The sequence below is a fragment of the Procambarus clarkii genome, chromosome 68 (assembly GCF_040958095.1).
Source record: "Procambarus clarkii isolate CNS0578487 chromosome 68, FALCON_Pclarkii_2.0, whole genome shotgun sequence".
Lineage (NCBI taxonomy): Eukaryota > Metazoa > Arthropoda > Malacostraca > Decapoda > Cambaridae > Procambarus > Procambarus clarkii.
In genome coordinates, this window is record NC_091217.1 from 2,452,323 (window position 1) to 2,468,856 (window position 16,534).

At 49.4% G+C, this 16,534-nt stretch overlaps 1 protein-coding gene across 1 annotated transcript in view; it reads left to right on the forward strand.

Annotated features, from left to right (window-relative positions):
• LOC123774651 (latrophilin Cirl) overlaps positions 1-16,534 on the forward strand; it is a gene marked incomplete in the record, with an annotated part of 777,474 nt that overhangs the window by 660,420 nt on the left and 100,520 nt on the right. The window contains 3 exon segments of the mRNA XM_069310742.1: positions 4,589-4,695; positions 4,931-5,614; positions 7,364-7,987. Of these exon segments, the coding sequence (XP_069166843.1) occupies positions 4,589-4,695; positions 4,931-5,614; positions 7,364-7,987 (1,415 nt within the window).

The window sequence follows — 16,534 nt, forward strand, 5'->3', positions numbered from 1 at the left end:
CTGCTGCCACCACTGCACCAGACCAGGGTGATACGTGAACCACACAACACTCAAGGTTCATAATAGAAGGGATTCATGAACGAACCACCATTACCAACCTCGGTTAGTTTCGTAGCCCAAATGTGACCATGGCGCAAGAGAACCTGAAATAAACAGAATAGCAACAACTGGGACAGAAAGAGCATCCTCATCTCCCTACCGAGACGCAACCTCCGTTGTGACCACCTCGGGGGCACCATCTTACTGATGGGGGGGGATGCTGGCGAAGATGAAATGTTATCACCAGATAATTTTAAGTGCTAGAAAGGGATGTCGTGGAGTCCTGATGGCATTGGAGGAATGTTAAAAACTAAATTGTAATTTATCGACATGTGTTAATTGATGGGTTGAAGCCGAGTGAAGTTGATGACACGACGTATGAGAGGAGGATGGTGAGAGGGAAGGGGGGGGGGATGGAATTGGAATAGCATTGGCCTGGCAGCTCTATGCCTATGGTAAGGTTTGGTGTTATATATTTACTACATATGTGCTACGTTGTTCAGTTACTTTCAAACCCCACCACTGTCTCTCCAACATCACCCAGTCAACCCCCTTCACCGCTACTCACTACCAACACCACCACCCATCACCACTACCCACCACCACTACCCACCACCACTACCCACCACCACTACCCACCACCACCACTACCCACCACCACCACTACCCACCACCACCACCACCACTACCCACCACTACCCACCACTACCCACCACTACCCACCACTACCCACCACTACCCACCACCACCACTACCCACTACCACCACTACCCACTACCACCACTACCCACCACCACCACTACCCACCACCACCACTACCCACCACCACCACTACCCACCACCACCACTACCCACCACCACCACTACCCACCACCACCACCACCACCACCACTACCCACCACCACCCACCACCACCACTACCCACCACCACCCACCACCACCACCCACCAACACCACCACCCACCACTACCACCCACCACCATAACATAACCTCTACTACCACAATCACAGGCCACTATAAACCTCCACCATCCACAACAACCCCCCCCTCTCCACAACCCCCCACCACGTCCCCACACCACACTGAAGGTAAGGGGGGGGGGAGTCTGGCATGGCTATAATCCCCTCGTCCTTAGATCCTACTTCACGCCTCTTTAACCATCGTTAAGGAGCTCCTGCGTTAGTTCTCGTCTTGTACCGCTGGTTCAGATGCTCCCCAGACGCTGCTGAGCACGCACTTCGGTTGTTAGGGAACTGGGTTGTTAGTGTGCGCTGAGTATTCCTCCTTGACCTGTGTGTCTTCCCCATCAAGCCGCCAGGTCTGTCAGCTTGACCTGTCATTCTGTCTGATGCCCCAATGATAGTGGTCTCGTCTGTCTTTCTCCCCTCATCTTCCTGTCTGCTCTCTTTCCAGCCTGCCTGACTTCCCATCCCATCTGTCGCATTATGCCTGTCATTCTCCAAGCTTGTCTCTTCTTCCCAAGTATCTATCTCCTCCTCCGAGACTGCCTCCACCTACGGAGCCTGTCCCCGCCCACTCCCACCCTGCCTCCCTGGGCGTACCGTTTCATCAACCTGCCGCCGGCTTCCCGCCACATGCCTCAGCCTGCTGCCTCTTGGTAGCCTGCGGCGCTATAAAAGCAGCCTCGACATAGCCTGATAGAATTAGAGCGGTGATGGAGCGCCATATTTGCATATAATGTCGGGGGAATGTTGGGTAATGTATCGTCCCACGTATTTTTTTTTCTCCTCTAGACGGGACCTCGTGATGGTGATCGCTGTTGTTGCTGCTGTTGTAGATCCTTATGTGGTCATGTTGCTGCTGCAGCTGTTGTAGTTCCTTATGTTGTCATGTTGCTGCTGCAGCTGTTGTAGTTCCTTATGTTGTCATGTTGCTGCTGCAGCTGTTGTAGTTCCTTATGTTGTCATGTTGCTGCTGCAGCTGTTGTAGTTCCTTATGTTGTCATGTTGCTGCTGCAGCTGTTGTAGTTCCTTATGTGGTCATGTTGCTGCTGCAGCTGTTGTAGTTCCTTATGTTGTCATGTTGCTGCTGCTGATGTTGTAGCTCCTTATGTTGTCATGTTGCTGCTGCTGCTGTTGTAGATCCTTATGTTGTCATGTTGCTGCTGCAGCTCTTGTAGTTCCTTATGTTGTCATGTTGCTGCTGCTGCTGTTGTAGATCCTTATGTGGTCATGTTGCTGCTGCAGCTGTTGTAGTTCCTTATGTTGTCATGTTGCTGCTGCAGCTGTTGTAGTTCCTTATGTTGTCATGTTGCTGCTGCTGATGTTGTAGCTCCTTATGTTGTCATGTTGCTGCTGCTGCTGCTGCTGCTGCTGCTGTTGTAGATCCTTATGTTGTCATGTTGCTGCTGCTGCTGTTGTAGTTCCTTATGTGGTCATGTTGCTGCTGCAGCTGTTGTAGTTCCTTATGTTGTCATGTTGCTGCTGCAGCTGTTGTAGTTCCTTATGTTGTCATGTTGCTGCTGCAGCTGTTGTAGTTCCTTATGTTGTCATGTTGCTGCTGCAGCTGTTGTAGTTCCTTATGTTGTCATGTTGCTGCTGCAGCTGTTGTAGTTCCTTATGTTGTCATGTTGCTGCTGCAGCTCTTGTAGTTCCTTATGTTGTCATGTTGCTGCTGCAGCTCTTGTAGTTCCTTATGTTGTCATGTTGCTGCTGCAGCTCTTGTAGTTCCTTATGTTGTCATGTTGCTGCTGCAGCTCTTGTAGTTCCTTATGTTGTCATGTTGCTGCTGCTGCTCTTGTAGTTCCTTATGTTGTCATGTTGCTGCTGCTGCTCTTGTAGTTCCTTATGTTGTCATGTTGCTGCTGCAGCTCTTGTAGTTCCTTATGTTGTCATGTTGCTGCTGCAGCTCTTGTAGTTCCTTATGTTGTCATGTTGCTGCTGCTGCTCTTGTAGTTCCTTATGTTGTCATGTTGCTGCTGCTGCTGTTGTAGTTCCTTATGTTGTCATGTTGCTGCTGCAGCTCTTGTAGTTCCTTATAGTGGTAGAGACGGGGACAAAAGCGGAATGTATGTCGACAGCGGTCACCTTGCCGGCCCGGCAATGTGTGGGCGTGTGAGTGCGTGTGCTGTATTGTGGGCGTGCGTGAGAGAGAGAGAGCAGCGGTGTAGGCGTGCGTGAGGCTGTGAGTGTTGGGTGTTTGTGGGCGTGCGTGAGAGAGAGCGGCGGAGTGGGCGTGCGTGAGGCTGCGAGTGTTGGGTGTTTGTGGGCGTGTGGTGTGCGTGGGCGTACAGCCGGCCGGGGGCGTGCACCACGGGCGTCATCTTGGGCCGAGTGTGCAGACCGCTCGGGGATGCATTGCCTTATTTGCAATTCTATTCCCTGGTGGTATTGCTCTATAGCTTATGTCTTCAGGGCCTTCAATAACTCCTGCTTGTCTTCCCCTCTTCCCCCCCCCCCAGGGAGGAGGAGGAGGAGGAGGAGGTAGGGGGCGAGAATAAAGGAAGGAAGGAAAAGGTGAGAAAAGAGGAAGCACCGTAGCTCGGTATGACAATGCAATTTTTCACGATACACTAGGGGTGTATTTTCACAGCCTGGGCCCCTCGGAGCCCGACCCCCAGAGCTGGAGCCCCGTGTGTGTAGGGGGGGGGAAGGGGGGGGGGCCCACCTGTTGCCTCATTAGGTTAAGTGTTTGTCTCCGGGGGCTGACTGCGCCTATTCACGGACGCTAATTATTCATATTAATTATTAATTAGTGAAGCAATGATGAAGGTAGTTCTTTGTTGGGGTGGTGCCTGTATCATCACGCCTCGGGTGCTGGGCGGGTCCCTGGGTGCTGGGTGAGGTCCCTGGGTGCTGGGTGAGGTCCCTGGGTGCTGGGTGATGTCCCTGGGTGAGGTCCCTGGGTGCTGGGTGAGGTCCCTGGGTGCTGGGTGAGGTCCCTGGGTGCTGGGTGAGGTCCCTGGGTGCTGGGTAAGGTCCCTGGGTGCTGGGTGAGGTCCCTGGGTGAGGTCCCTGGGTGAGGTCCCTGGGTGCTGGGTGGGTCCCTGGGTGCTGGGTGATGTCCCTGGGTGCTGAGCGGGTCCCTGGGTGCTGGGTGAGGTCCCTGGGTGCTGGGTGATGTCCCTGGGTGCTGGGTGAGGTCCCTGGGTGCTGGGCGGGTCCCTGGGTGCTGGGTGAGGTGCGGGCTCCAAATTAACAAAACAAATTATTCATGAAAGTTGTACATTTACTTATCATTCACTTTATTTACAGTTTACATGTCTCATTTATACAAGAAAAAAAAGTCTTATAACCAGAAAAAAGTCATTGCGTGACCTCATGTCTTCAGTTCCTTGATTATTAAGGTTGTCTTAGATTTTTTCTAAGAAAAATTTGATAATAATCTGAGTTCTTCATTAATACTACGCACAAGACTCGCTTCCTTCTCAGGTGCGAGGACTTCAGGGTGCTTGCTGGCTCGGCCCGGCCTGTGTCATGTGTCAGACGGAAACGTGACATGTTTCAATCGAAAAAGTGTAAAAAAGTGTTGTGTCGCACACTGTGTGTCTCTCTGGTGCTAATGCGCGTGTTTCTCCTCCTCCCGCAGGTGCAGTCAACGGCAGAACTGCAGCGTGCCGGCGTCGACGCGAGGCTTCGGCGACCCGTGCCCCGGGACTCTCAAGTACCTGGAGGCTCACTTCCAGTGTGTTCCCGGTGAGTCTCTACACCCGTGATGCTGGTGTCTGGCACCCACCACCCTCCCCAGCCACACCCCTGAGGTGTGGCTGGGGAGGTGCCACAACCCTCGCTCTCTGTGCACCACACCAATATTTCTCCATGTTGTCACTTGTATGTGAAATAACTTAATAATCTCGATATTTCTCATGTCACATTTTTGCATAACATGATTTTTTCTACAAATGTGAGTAATGGTTTCCCTTCTTGACAGTGAACCCTCCGTCTCACACTGCCCGGCCCCGGCCTCCTTGGTTCATCGCCACCAAGACCACTGTCAGCTCCATCACCGAGGACGACCCACCCATCCCCTCGCCTCCAATCAAGGGCCCCCCTGTTGGAGGCAGTGGGGCTGGCGGCGGTGGTCTCGGCGGCCCTCTTTCTGGCGACGATGGAGATGGTGGGGGAGGAGATGGCGAGAGTGGAGGAGGAGGCGTTAAAGGAGGGGGAGGAGGAGGAGGAGGAGGAGGAGGAGGGGGAGGAGGTAACAGCGGGGAAGATGGGAACATTAATTTGGAAAGCCGCGTTAAGGGACCATCAGTCGAGGACCTGCCGCACACGACCACCTCCACGACGACCACGACCACGTTGCGGCCGCCGCCCTGGCTCATCACCAACACGACCAAGAACACAACTACCACCACAACTTCCACCACGACCTCCACTACTACTACTACCATCACGCCCAAGCCCGCTTCCTCGACGACTACCACGACTTCCCGGCCTCAGACGAACTTAGACATTCCCGTTATTTCGTCGGAGGCGGGAGGAGGGAGCAAGACGCGGGGCGACAACAACGATCCTGAAGACGATGACGACGACGAAGTCATGAATCACAACAAGGACGACGAAGCTCAGGACAAGGAACACGTCTTTACCTCCACAGTGTCTACTACGAGTAAGTTAAGACAATTACCAGCGTGTTAAATGTAACTTTTAAGCAGTAATTTATTGACGTTAAAAAAAATCGACCTGAGACCCACAAATATTTTTATGCTACCTGCCATTTTCCTTGTTTTGATTATTAGCTTGTTTTTGTTCTTCTCCAATAAACAAGTCTATTTTTTGTGGAAACGATAAAGCTCATATTTAATACTCATAGATGGCACAGAGACTTAAGGAGAGCGCCTATTGAACAGTGCGAGTCTTGAGAACACTTCTTTGACAGCTGAGTGAACAGCGCTTCAAATTCGTAGTCCTGAGGTTCCGGGTTCGATCCCCGGTGGAGGCGGAGACAAATGGGCAAAATGTTTCTTTCACCCTAATGTCTCTTGTTACTTAACAGTAAATAGGTACCTGGGAGATACAGCTGCTACGGGCTGCTTCCTTGGGGTGTGTAACAAAAAAAAAAGAGGCCTGGTCGAGGACCGGGCCGCGGGAACGTAAAACCCCGAAATCTTCTCAAGATAACCTCAAGATAACCTTTGAAGTGTCCGTCCACTGGGACTGGTCGGTGCGGCGTTCGATCCCCCAAGATCCAAGTGGTTTGTGCACCGTTCCTTTCCTCCGTCCTCATATTTCAGCTTCTGGTCCTCATATCCCTTTCAAGTGCTAACTAGTCATTCTGGCTTAGCTCGTTCTCCTGATAATTTCTCTTCTGAGATGCGCCCTAATTCATTGGAAGCATTGAGGCTACCTCTTACTTTTCTGTAAATGCCTGATGTAGTTCTGTTGCTAAACTGTCCACTGATCCATGTCAGTTGATAACTCCTTGATAACTCCTTGATAACTCCTTGATAACTCGCTCTGCTATGCAGGCTTTGACACGTACCAGGAAGAAATCTTTACAAGTTAGGAGTAAATTCAATTTCTATTTGTGACAATAACCACCTGAACGAAGCTCTTAGGTTCCTAACACATGCTGCTCGTTCAAGATAAAAGCCTGGTAAGGCATCTCCTACACTTATCTCAAAAGAAGTGTCTCTAACCTTAACGTAACTGTTAAAAACAGTATTCCAAACTTGGATATATTAGTAGCAGAATGTGGACATTGAGTAGAATATTATTCATATTCTGCTCAGTAAGCAGTAGCGGGGCTGACAGCTTCTCCATATTAACCTACCCTGGCTTTGTGCCCTGGAGAGGCCACTCCAGACCGACAACCAGAGCGCAACTCCATAGTCTCCTATGATTTATGGATGCCGATGCCTAATACTACCATACATATTTCCTAGCAAATATAGTGCGGAAAAGGATATACAAATTGGTTATCGCTGAGATATCAGCTCGCCGCCCGGATGCTGCTATCCTCGGCCACCTGCGCCACTCGTTATCAAAGTCCACCTCAAATTTATATTCATTTGAAAACTGCCAATGAAATACGTTGTTATTGGATATACCACTTTTCGCTTGTTTTAAACGTGTAAAACTAAAATTGTTCGGTCTGCCCGAAACGTTATGCGTGTTAGTGGCTTTGCAAGGATGTAAAAAATATACCAATATTATGTACTCTCACAAACCCATTGTACCTTCTTTTTTAAATAAATAAATTTATTAGCAAGTAAATTAAATTTTAGAATAAATAGCAACAATACACGGGCATGCCTTTGCTGTGTGAGGAGGCTACATCACCGTAGCTCTTCTTGAGATTGAGAAATCGGTATTCAGAGATTAATGTTAATGTTGTAATGTTTGTTTCTTTCAACAGCCGTGTGGTCTGCACGGGCGGAGGTGCCAACAACAGGTGCTGGTCCCGTCAGTAGCGACGCGTCTTGGTGTCCCCCTTCGTCAGGTCGTGGTCTGTTCTGGAACTGGACGCAGGGTGGAGAGGTTGCGGTGCAGCCATGCCCCGGGGGAGCGTCAGGTTGGGCGCGGCGCCCCTGTAACCCCCTGGGGTGGGCAGGCCCTGCCGACTTGAGTGAGTGTCGTAGTGTGTGGCTCACCACACTGACTTCCCGCGCCCATACCAATGACGCCGTACTGGCAGTGGCCCACGACCTGGCGGCAGTGACCGGGTCCCGGGCGCTGTATGGCGGCGACGTCACTGCCACTGCCAGGCTGCTCAACAGCCTGGCACGCCGTATGGCAGACGACGTCAACAACTTCCCCGACGGAGACCAGCGGGAGGCGCTGGTGACGGAGCTCGTAGGCGCCGCGGTCGCCACAGGATCACATCTGGTGGGCGGTCAGCGAGCGGCGTGGGCAGACCTTCGGCCCCCTGAACATAGAGCCGCTGCCACCGCCCTCCTCTTGGGATTAGAAGAGGCAGCTTTCTTATTAGCCAATAACCTACACCACGAGAAGACGGTGAAGCACGCTGAAGCCAATATACGTAAGTACCCCTTAGCATGTGGCGCCACGGGGCCCTAAAGCGTCCACCAGTGTCACTAGGCTATTCTTTTCTTTTAAATTGGCCTCCTTAGACCTTGAATATATTATAAAAAAATTGCATAGCATGGGATAATGTTTTCTTTTGTAAGAGACTTCCTGCTTCCAAAATTTTCAGACGCTCCGTGACAGACTCTGACTGAAGGTTAAAGGAAGGAAGGACTGAATGACTAATTATTTTTTTACTTGAATATATCGCCTGTACGGTAGGCGGGAACATCCATGATAATTGTGATGAATGCGGAGATATTCCTATAACTGTTGAACTTAAAAAACAATCTTTACTATAGATTGATGGTACTGAGATTAAGATACAATTTAGTTTTTTTGTATTTTATGCTACCTCCTCACGAGGTAGGCGGTAGATAGACAGCTTCTTAGTGAAGCAATCATCCAGTCATCCAGCCTCCTCAGTAGGTAGGATATCACTGCACATGGGATCACCCGCTCATCCAGCTGCCCCAATAGGTAGAAAACATTACACTGGGTGAGTGGACACTGAGCCAGTCCGTCACCTAAGCTGGTTGCGCTGCCCTCCAAACACCCAGAAGAACGTTATCTACTGCAGGTGTGGCGACTGCGTGAGGGGCTGCCATGGTGGTCTTAATTGTCTGTGCAAGAAGGCTGCCTCGCTCCTGCCTCTCACTCACCCTCCTCTCTCTGCCTCCCAGGTGCCCTCCAACTTGTTTCTCCTCCTTTCTTCTAACCCCGTTTCAGCCTTCTTGCTCTGTGTGGTCACCGTGCTCCTCTCTCAAGTTCCCTAGTGTTCTTCGTCGCCGTCATTCTCATTTTATCATGTTGTTGCTTCATCTTTTCTCATCCTCTTCTCCCGCGCGCACGTTCCTTCAGCACCTCGGGCAGTAATTGCATCAGGCTCTCACGTATAAAATCCTGAGTAAAAAGTAGCGTAAGTTAAGGTTAGGTTAGGCTCCATTATGTGCTTGCTGGAGCTGCAGGAGGAGCTGGTGGAGGTGCTGCTGGAGGTGGAGGTGCTGGTGGAGGAAGGTGCTGGTGGCGGTGGTGGAGCTGGTGGAGGTGCTGGTGGAAGAGCTGGTGTAGGGTGGAGATGCTCTATGTATCATAGAGATGTTAGAAAGTTTTCTTTTAGCGTGAGGGTAGTGAGTAAATGGAATGACCTACAGGAGCAGGTTGTAGGGGCAAACTCAACTCACAACTTTAAAAGCAGATATGATAGTGTAATTGGCCAAGAGTCATTGCATTAGACAATCGGCGGCTAAAAAAAATGCGGGGACCCAAGAGCTAGAGATTTCTCCTGTAGGCACAGATAGACGAGTACACAAATACAAGTGTACGCATGTAAGAGGGGGAGAGAGAGAGAGAGAGAGTGAGTGAGTGAGGGAGAGTTAGGAGCAAATGAAGGAACGTAAAGAGTCAGATGAGTGAGAAATATGTGAGAAAGAGCGTCAGCGCCGGGGATGTAAATAAGCTGGATGTGTTAAGTAACGAGGCGGTTGAAGCTAACGGAATGCTCACTTGTAAGTGTAAATGGCATCATGAATGAGAGAACAGTCACTTGTGGTGTGAAAGGCGGGAATGAAGAGCCGATAATAGACTCTACACAGGTGAGAACCCGCGCTTATATTCTAGTGCATGCCTTTTGTCTCCTTCAGTCGTTTCCCTCTCTTATCCCACTTTTTTATTTATTCCCCCCCCCTTCCCTCTCTCCCTTCACTCCACCCTCTCTCCCTTCACTCCCCCATCTTTCTACTCCCCCATCAATTCACTCCAAAATTGAATTACATTTCACCTTTGTAAATGACATTACTATGTAAAAGACACATCGAACACTTTTTGTAGGGCATACGTAAATCTGTGTATCTATGTATTTACGTATGTAGCTTAGCCTAGCATTTTAAAAGCACTACAATCACCTTCTGTGGTTGATTGTTCAATAAATCCCTGAAGTATATGTTTAACCAATCTCTCACCCTGTCCCTGGAGGACAGAAGTGTGTGTGTGTGTGTGTGTGTATATATATATATATATATATATATATATATATATATATATATATATATATATATATATATATATATATATATATATACCACGTCTGTGGTAGAAAAAAAGGAAAAATTCCCCCATCATCTCCCGCCAGTCATCTCTCCTCCCCCCCCCCCCCCCCCCTTGTGGTAATTTATAAACAAGCATCACATTACCAAAGTGCTTAATGGCGTCTGCTCTGCCATCATCACTGGCCTTGTCCTTACTTTGTCCTTGCTGCAGTCTTTGTCCTTGTCGGGTCATTTCCATAGCACATTTTGTCATTGTCGCTGTAGTTATCTGTTTGAGGGTCTCCTGCTTTTGTTGTGTCGGCATATTCTCATTCTCTCTCTCTTTGTTTTTTCGCGATTTCCTTCCTTAAACACTATTGCAACTTCCAGTTTTTCTTCCTGATGTATTCCTCACACATTCCACGACAGCTACACGAACCTGCCTTCGTGTTTTGGGGCCTGGGAAGGTGGCGGCCTCACACTGCAAACCATTTTACCCTTTAGTGTGTAAACATTTTGAGAAAAATGGGGCCCCAGCATAATCCCTTCCTCCATCCCCCATAACGTACTGTTAAACAAATGTTTGATTATACAGTTAAAAAAACACCTCATTCTTATGGCACTAGATAAATTACTTATCAATCCTGGTCGTCAAGCCGTAGCATCAGTAACTTGGTAGCTCTAGTCGTGTAATTAATAATTTAGATCGATGAACAAATCCACATGGGCCGTGATGAGGGTTCGAACCTATGTACTGGATGTTCTTAGATGCGCCTTAGTCAACTGTACCACGACATTGTCAGGTATCTGAAACCTTTCTGGATACGAGACAGACTTGAGTGCGTACATCCTCGTCAGATGAGCGCTGTTGATCTGTTAGGTCTCAGACCCTTCCTTGCTGTATTTGACATTTGACCTAGGGGTTTGATGAAGTGTTGTATTCATTCACGCCAAACGTTTGCCAGAAAACGTGGCTATCAATCATTCGTACGTGTCATCAGGCTTTGTCTGTCGTGGGCTTGGCCTTGAAATGCGTTTCAAGCTAAGGTTCACTGGCAGCTCAAGCTGTGTACGTGTCTTCAAGCTGCATTTGTTGTCGCCGGAGTTCTCCTTTTGTATTCGTGCTTTATGTCTTGTTATGTTGAGCTGCGCCGGCTGCGGAATACCAGATGAAGGAGGCAACGACCGCCTCGCTTGCTTGTCCACGATGGCCGTAACTCCCTGGTGAGATGGGCACATGGTATGATGGTACTAGTTCGTAGTGGTGTGGAACCAGGTATGGCGGAGTACTGGTTGCTGTAGCTGTGGCATGGATGGTAGCTTCTGGTGATATGACAGAGAGGGTGCAAGTAAATGGTAAACGAAGTACAAGGCATCGAAGCTTACTAGTTAGTGCTGGCTGGTACTTCGTATGTACGGCATGGGTATACCTTTCCTGGTGACGGGTACTGCGTATGGCATGGGGTATACCATTCCTGGTGATGGGTTTAAGCAAGTGACTAATTGGTTTTATGTTGCAATACATTCAATATGTAAATGCGTACCTAAGGACGCATTTACGCCGTATCAACCTACCCCTGGCTGTGCGCCCTGGTGAGGCCACTCCAGACCGACAACCAGAGCGCAACTCCATAGTCTCCTGAGACTGACGGATGCCTACTACTGCTACCTATATGACCAGTGGCAGCACCGAGCTACTCGTGCCTGTGTTAATATGAAGGCTGGTCTTTCTCCTGTAGTCTTATAGCTGTTTCTCCTGTAGTCTTATAGCCTTTTCTCCTGTAGTCTTATAGTCTTTTCTCCTGTAGTCTTATAGTCTTTTCTCCTGTAGTCTTATAGTCTTTTCTCCTGTAGTCTTATAGTCTTTTCTCCTGTAGTCTTATAGTCTTTTCTCCTGTAGTCTTATAGTCTTTTCTCCTGTAGTCTTATAGTCTTTTCTCCTGTAGTCTTATAGTCTTTTCTCCTGTAGTCTTATAGTCTTTTCTCCTGTAGTCTTATAGTCTTTTCTCCTGTAGTCTTATAGTCTTTTCTCCTGTAGTCTTATAGTCTTTTCTCCTGTAGTCTTATAGTCTTTTCTCCTGTAGTCTTATAGTCTTTTCTCCTGTAGTCTTATAGTCTTTTCTCCTGTAGTCTTATAGTCTTTTCTCCTGTAGTCTTATAGTCTAGTAAGTCTTGTACGCTAGTAAGACTGGTCTTACTCCTGATCGTTTTTGTGTGATCCCCAGGCTCATGCGAACGTAACTATGAATATCCTGTGAGTGTTACCCACACACGGGGCCTCGTGGCTGAATGGACAGCGCTCGGGAGTCGCAGTCCTAGGGGCCCGGGTTCGATTCCCGGCCGAAGCAGAAATGAATGGGCAGAGTTTCTTTCACCCCCGATGCTCCTGTTCACCTAGCAGTAAATAGATACCTGGGAGTTAGACAGCTGCTACGGGCTGCTTCATGGGAATGTGTGAATGTGTGTGTTAGAGAGAAATATATGTAGTAGAGATAATAGAGGGATCTTCTCTCCTCCACCTCTCTCCTACTCCTCCTCTTCTTCAGCCCCTCCTCCCCCCACCACACACCAGGAGCCCGCGGCAGGAATCAGGATTTAAATCGAATTAAGCCTCGCCACCAAAACTGTCCTTGAGCTTCGCCTGCCAACCTTTCCCAGTTTGTTTTTCTTGCCAATCTCTTTATATATATATATATATATATATATATATATATATATATATATATATATATATATATATATATATATATATATATATAATATATTTGGGTAAGCTAGCGTCTGGCGTCTAACTTCCGATAGACAGACACAGACCATCCTTTCTTCTAGTATTTTAATAATTATAATCTAGTATCTTCTAAATTATACATAATTTGTTTAACATTACCTGATTCCTTCGTGTGTTTCCAACTTCCACTTGTGCCCCCTTGTTCTATTTCCCCCGTGTGGGATACACTGTTGTTGTTGTTGTTGTTATAGATTCAGCTACTGGGAACAAAAAGTTGCAAGTAGCACGGGCTATGGTGAGCCCGTAGTGAACTTACCTGGCACAGGAGCGGGGCTAGTAGCAAGGCCTATGGCGAGCCCGTAGTGGACTTACCTGGCACAGGAGCGGGGCTGTAACTGTCGGATAGACTGTCCCTGTCTGCCACATTTATTCTCCTGAGGATCTTTGATGTTGTGCTCATGTCTGTCTGTGTTCTTCTTAACGAGACCCATCTAGTGTCGTAGGAGCACCTTAATCTTTTCGGGTATTATAGCTTCTCTTCTAGACCTTATAATAAGTGTCTTAACTCTTAAAGAAAACCAGGGTCCAGATTCACGAAAGCACTTACACAAGCACTTACGAACCTGGACATCTTTTCTCAATCTTTGGCGGCTTTGTTTACAATTATTAAACAGTTAATGAGCTCCGAAGCACCAGGAGGCTGTTTATAACAATAACAACAGTTGAATGGGAAGTTTTCATGCTTGTAAACTGTTTAATAAATGTAACCAAAGCCGTCAAAGATTGAGGAAAGATGTACACGTTCGTAAGTGCTTGCGTAACTGCTTTCGTGAATCTGGCCCCTGAAATGGCCGAAATTGTGCGTATTAGTGGCTTTAGGCGTAGCATAAACTAGCTCTACCTAGTAATTCAACATTCTGCTTGTATCTATATATATATATATATATATATATATATATATATATATATATATATATATATATATATATATATATATATATATATATATATATGTCGTACCTAGTAGCCAGAACGCACTTCTCAGCCTACTATGCAAGGCCCGATTTACCTAACAAGCGAAGTTTTCCTGAATTAATATATTTTCTCTATTTTTTTTCTTATGAAATTATAAAGCTACCCATTTCATTATGTATGAGGTCAATTTTTTTTTATTGGAGTTAAAATTAACGTAGATATATGACCGAACCTAACCAAGCATACCTAACCTAACCTAACCTAACCTATCTTTATAGGTTAGGTTGGGTTAGGTAACCGAAAAAGTTAGGTTAGGTTAGGTTAGGTAGGTTAGGTACTCGAAAAACAATGAATTCATGAAAACTTGGCTTATTAGGCAAATCGGGCCTTGCATAGTAGGCCGAGTACGACGTTCTGGCTACTAGGTACGACATATATATATATATACTTTACCTAAATCAACTGTTTATATATAATTTATTTATACAATATTCGAGACAAAGAAAACTGTATTCCATCCCTTGGTGGAAGTTCATACAAGTGAGTCAAGTGTCAGATTGATTAGTCTTGCAGACCTCGAGTCCATATTTCGCTGACAATGTATATTGAAGAATCCAATCCTAAGAGGAAGATTGTGGCGGGGGTGAGGTCGCCCCGTCAAGCTCGAGGAAAATTTCAGTCACAATTGGACAAAATCGATGGTAATTGAAGTGCAACATTGTTATTGTAGGGAGATGAAAGACGGCATCAGAGCCACTGCTGATCAAAGCTGCTTACCCGACCCCCCCACCCGCCCCCAGTCCCACCCAGCTCCACCCGCCGCCAGTCCCACCCGTTGCCTGTCCCACCCGCTTCCCGTCCCACCCGCCACCAGTCCCACCTATGCTCGCCTACCCACTACCTCACGGACCAATTCCTCTCCTATTCCAATTCCTCATAAAAACAGCCATCCACCGCGCCAGATTATACCTTCCCTATTCCCACTCATCCCCCGCCCCCTCCTCCCTCTCCACCGACAACCCCCCCCCTCCCCACCCCACTCTGTTCAACCCACTTTTCCCCTCAGACACCACCGTCTATCCCCTCCTGACACCGTCCATCTCCTCTTGACACCGTCCATCTCCTCTTGACACCGTCCATCTCCTCTTGACACCGTCCATCCCCTCTTGACACCGTCCATCTCCTCTTGACACCGTCCATCCCCTCTTGACACCGTCCATCCCCCTCTTGACAGTTCATCCCCTCTTGACACCGTCCGTCCCCCTCTTGACAGTCCATCCCCTCTTGACACCGTCCGTCCCCCTCTTGACACCGTCCATTACCCTCTTGACACCGTCCATTACCCTCTTGACACCGTCCATCCCCTCTTGACAGCCCATCCCCTCTTGACACCGTCCATCCCCTCCTCCTTTCCTTTCCAATCCCAGGAAACCTGTGTCCTCCCTCCCCCCCCCCCTCTCTAGCCACCATCCCCCTCTCTCTAGCCAACCCCCCCCCCTCTCTAGCCAACCCCCCCCTCTCTAGCCACCATCACCCCTCCCCCTCTCTAGCCACCATCACCCCCCCCCCTCTCTAGCCACCATCGCCTCCCCCCCTCCCTAGCCACCATCGCCCCCCCCCTCTCTAGCCACCATCGCCCCCCCCCCCTCCCTAGCCACCATCGCCTCCCCCCCTCCCTAGCCACCATCGCCCCCCCCTCCCTAGCCACCATCGCCTCCCCCCCTCCCTAGCCACCATCGCCCCCCCCTCCCTAGCCACCATCGCCCCCCCCCTCCCTAGCCACCATCACCCCCCCCCTCTCTAGCCACCATCGCCTCCCCCCCTCCCTAGCCACCATCGCCTCCCCCCCTCCCTAGCCACCATCGCCCCCCCCTCCCTAGCCACCATCGCCCCCCCCCCCCCTCCCTAGCCACCATCGCCCCCCCCTCTCTAGCCACCATCGCCTCCCCCCCTCCCTAGCCACCATCGCCCCCCCCCCTCCCTAGCCACCATCGCCCCCCCCTCCCAACTGGGACGAATCTACCACGGTGTAATTGACTTTGAATTTGATTTCCTCTTCTGCGGGAGTCTTCGGCGCTCTCAGACGCTCCGCCTCAACCATCAAGAGCCTTCGTGGAGGGCGAGGGGATGGCTCTTGTGGGGTGGGGGGCGAGGGGATGGCTCTTGTGGGGTGGGGGGGCTCTTGTGGGGCGGGGGATGTGGGTGGAGATAAGGGGAAGTGTGGCGGGCGCATCCAATGAGGGGAAGGAAGAAAGGAGAGGATATAGGCTCACTAGAAGATGGGTGGTTGTGAGGGGTAGTAAGACGCGATGGACTCACGATGTCCATCGCGGCACTCCTGACAGGTCGTAGACAGACACGGTACAGGCAGGAGACAGGGCGTAGACAGACACGGTACAGACAGGAGACAGGGCGTAGACAGACACGGTACAGACAGGAGACAGGTCGTAGACAGACACGGTACAGACAGGAGACAGGTCGCAGACAGACACGGTACAGGCAGGAGACAGGTCGTAGACAGACACGGTACAGACAGGAGACAGGGCGTAGACAGACACGGTACAGGCAGGAGACAGGGCGTAGACAGACACGGTACAGGCAGGAGACAGGTCGCAGACAGACACGGTACAGGCAGGAGACAGGTCGTAGACAGACACGGTACAGACAGGAGACAGGGCGTAGACAGACACGGTACAGGCAGGAGACAGGGCGTAGACAGACACGGTACAGGCAGGAGACAGGGAGTAGACAGACACGGTACAGACAGGAGACA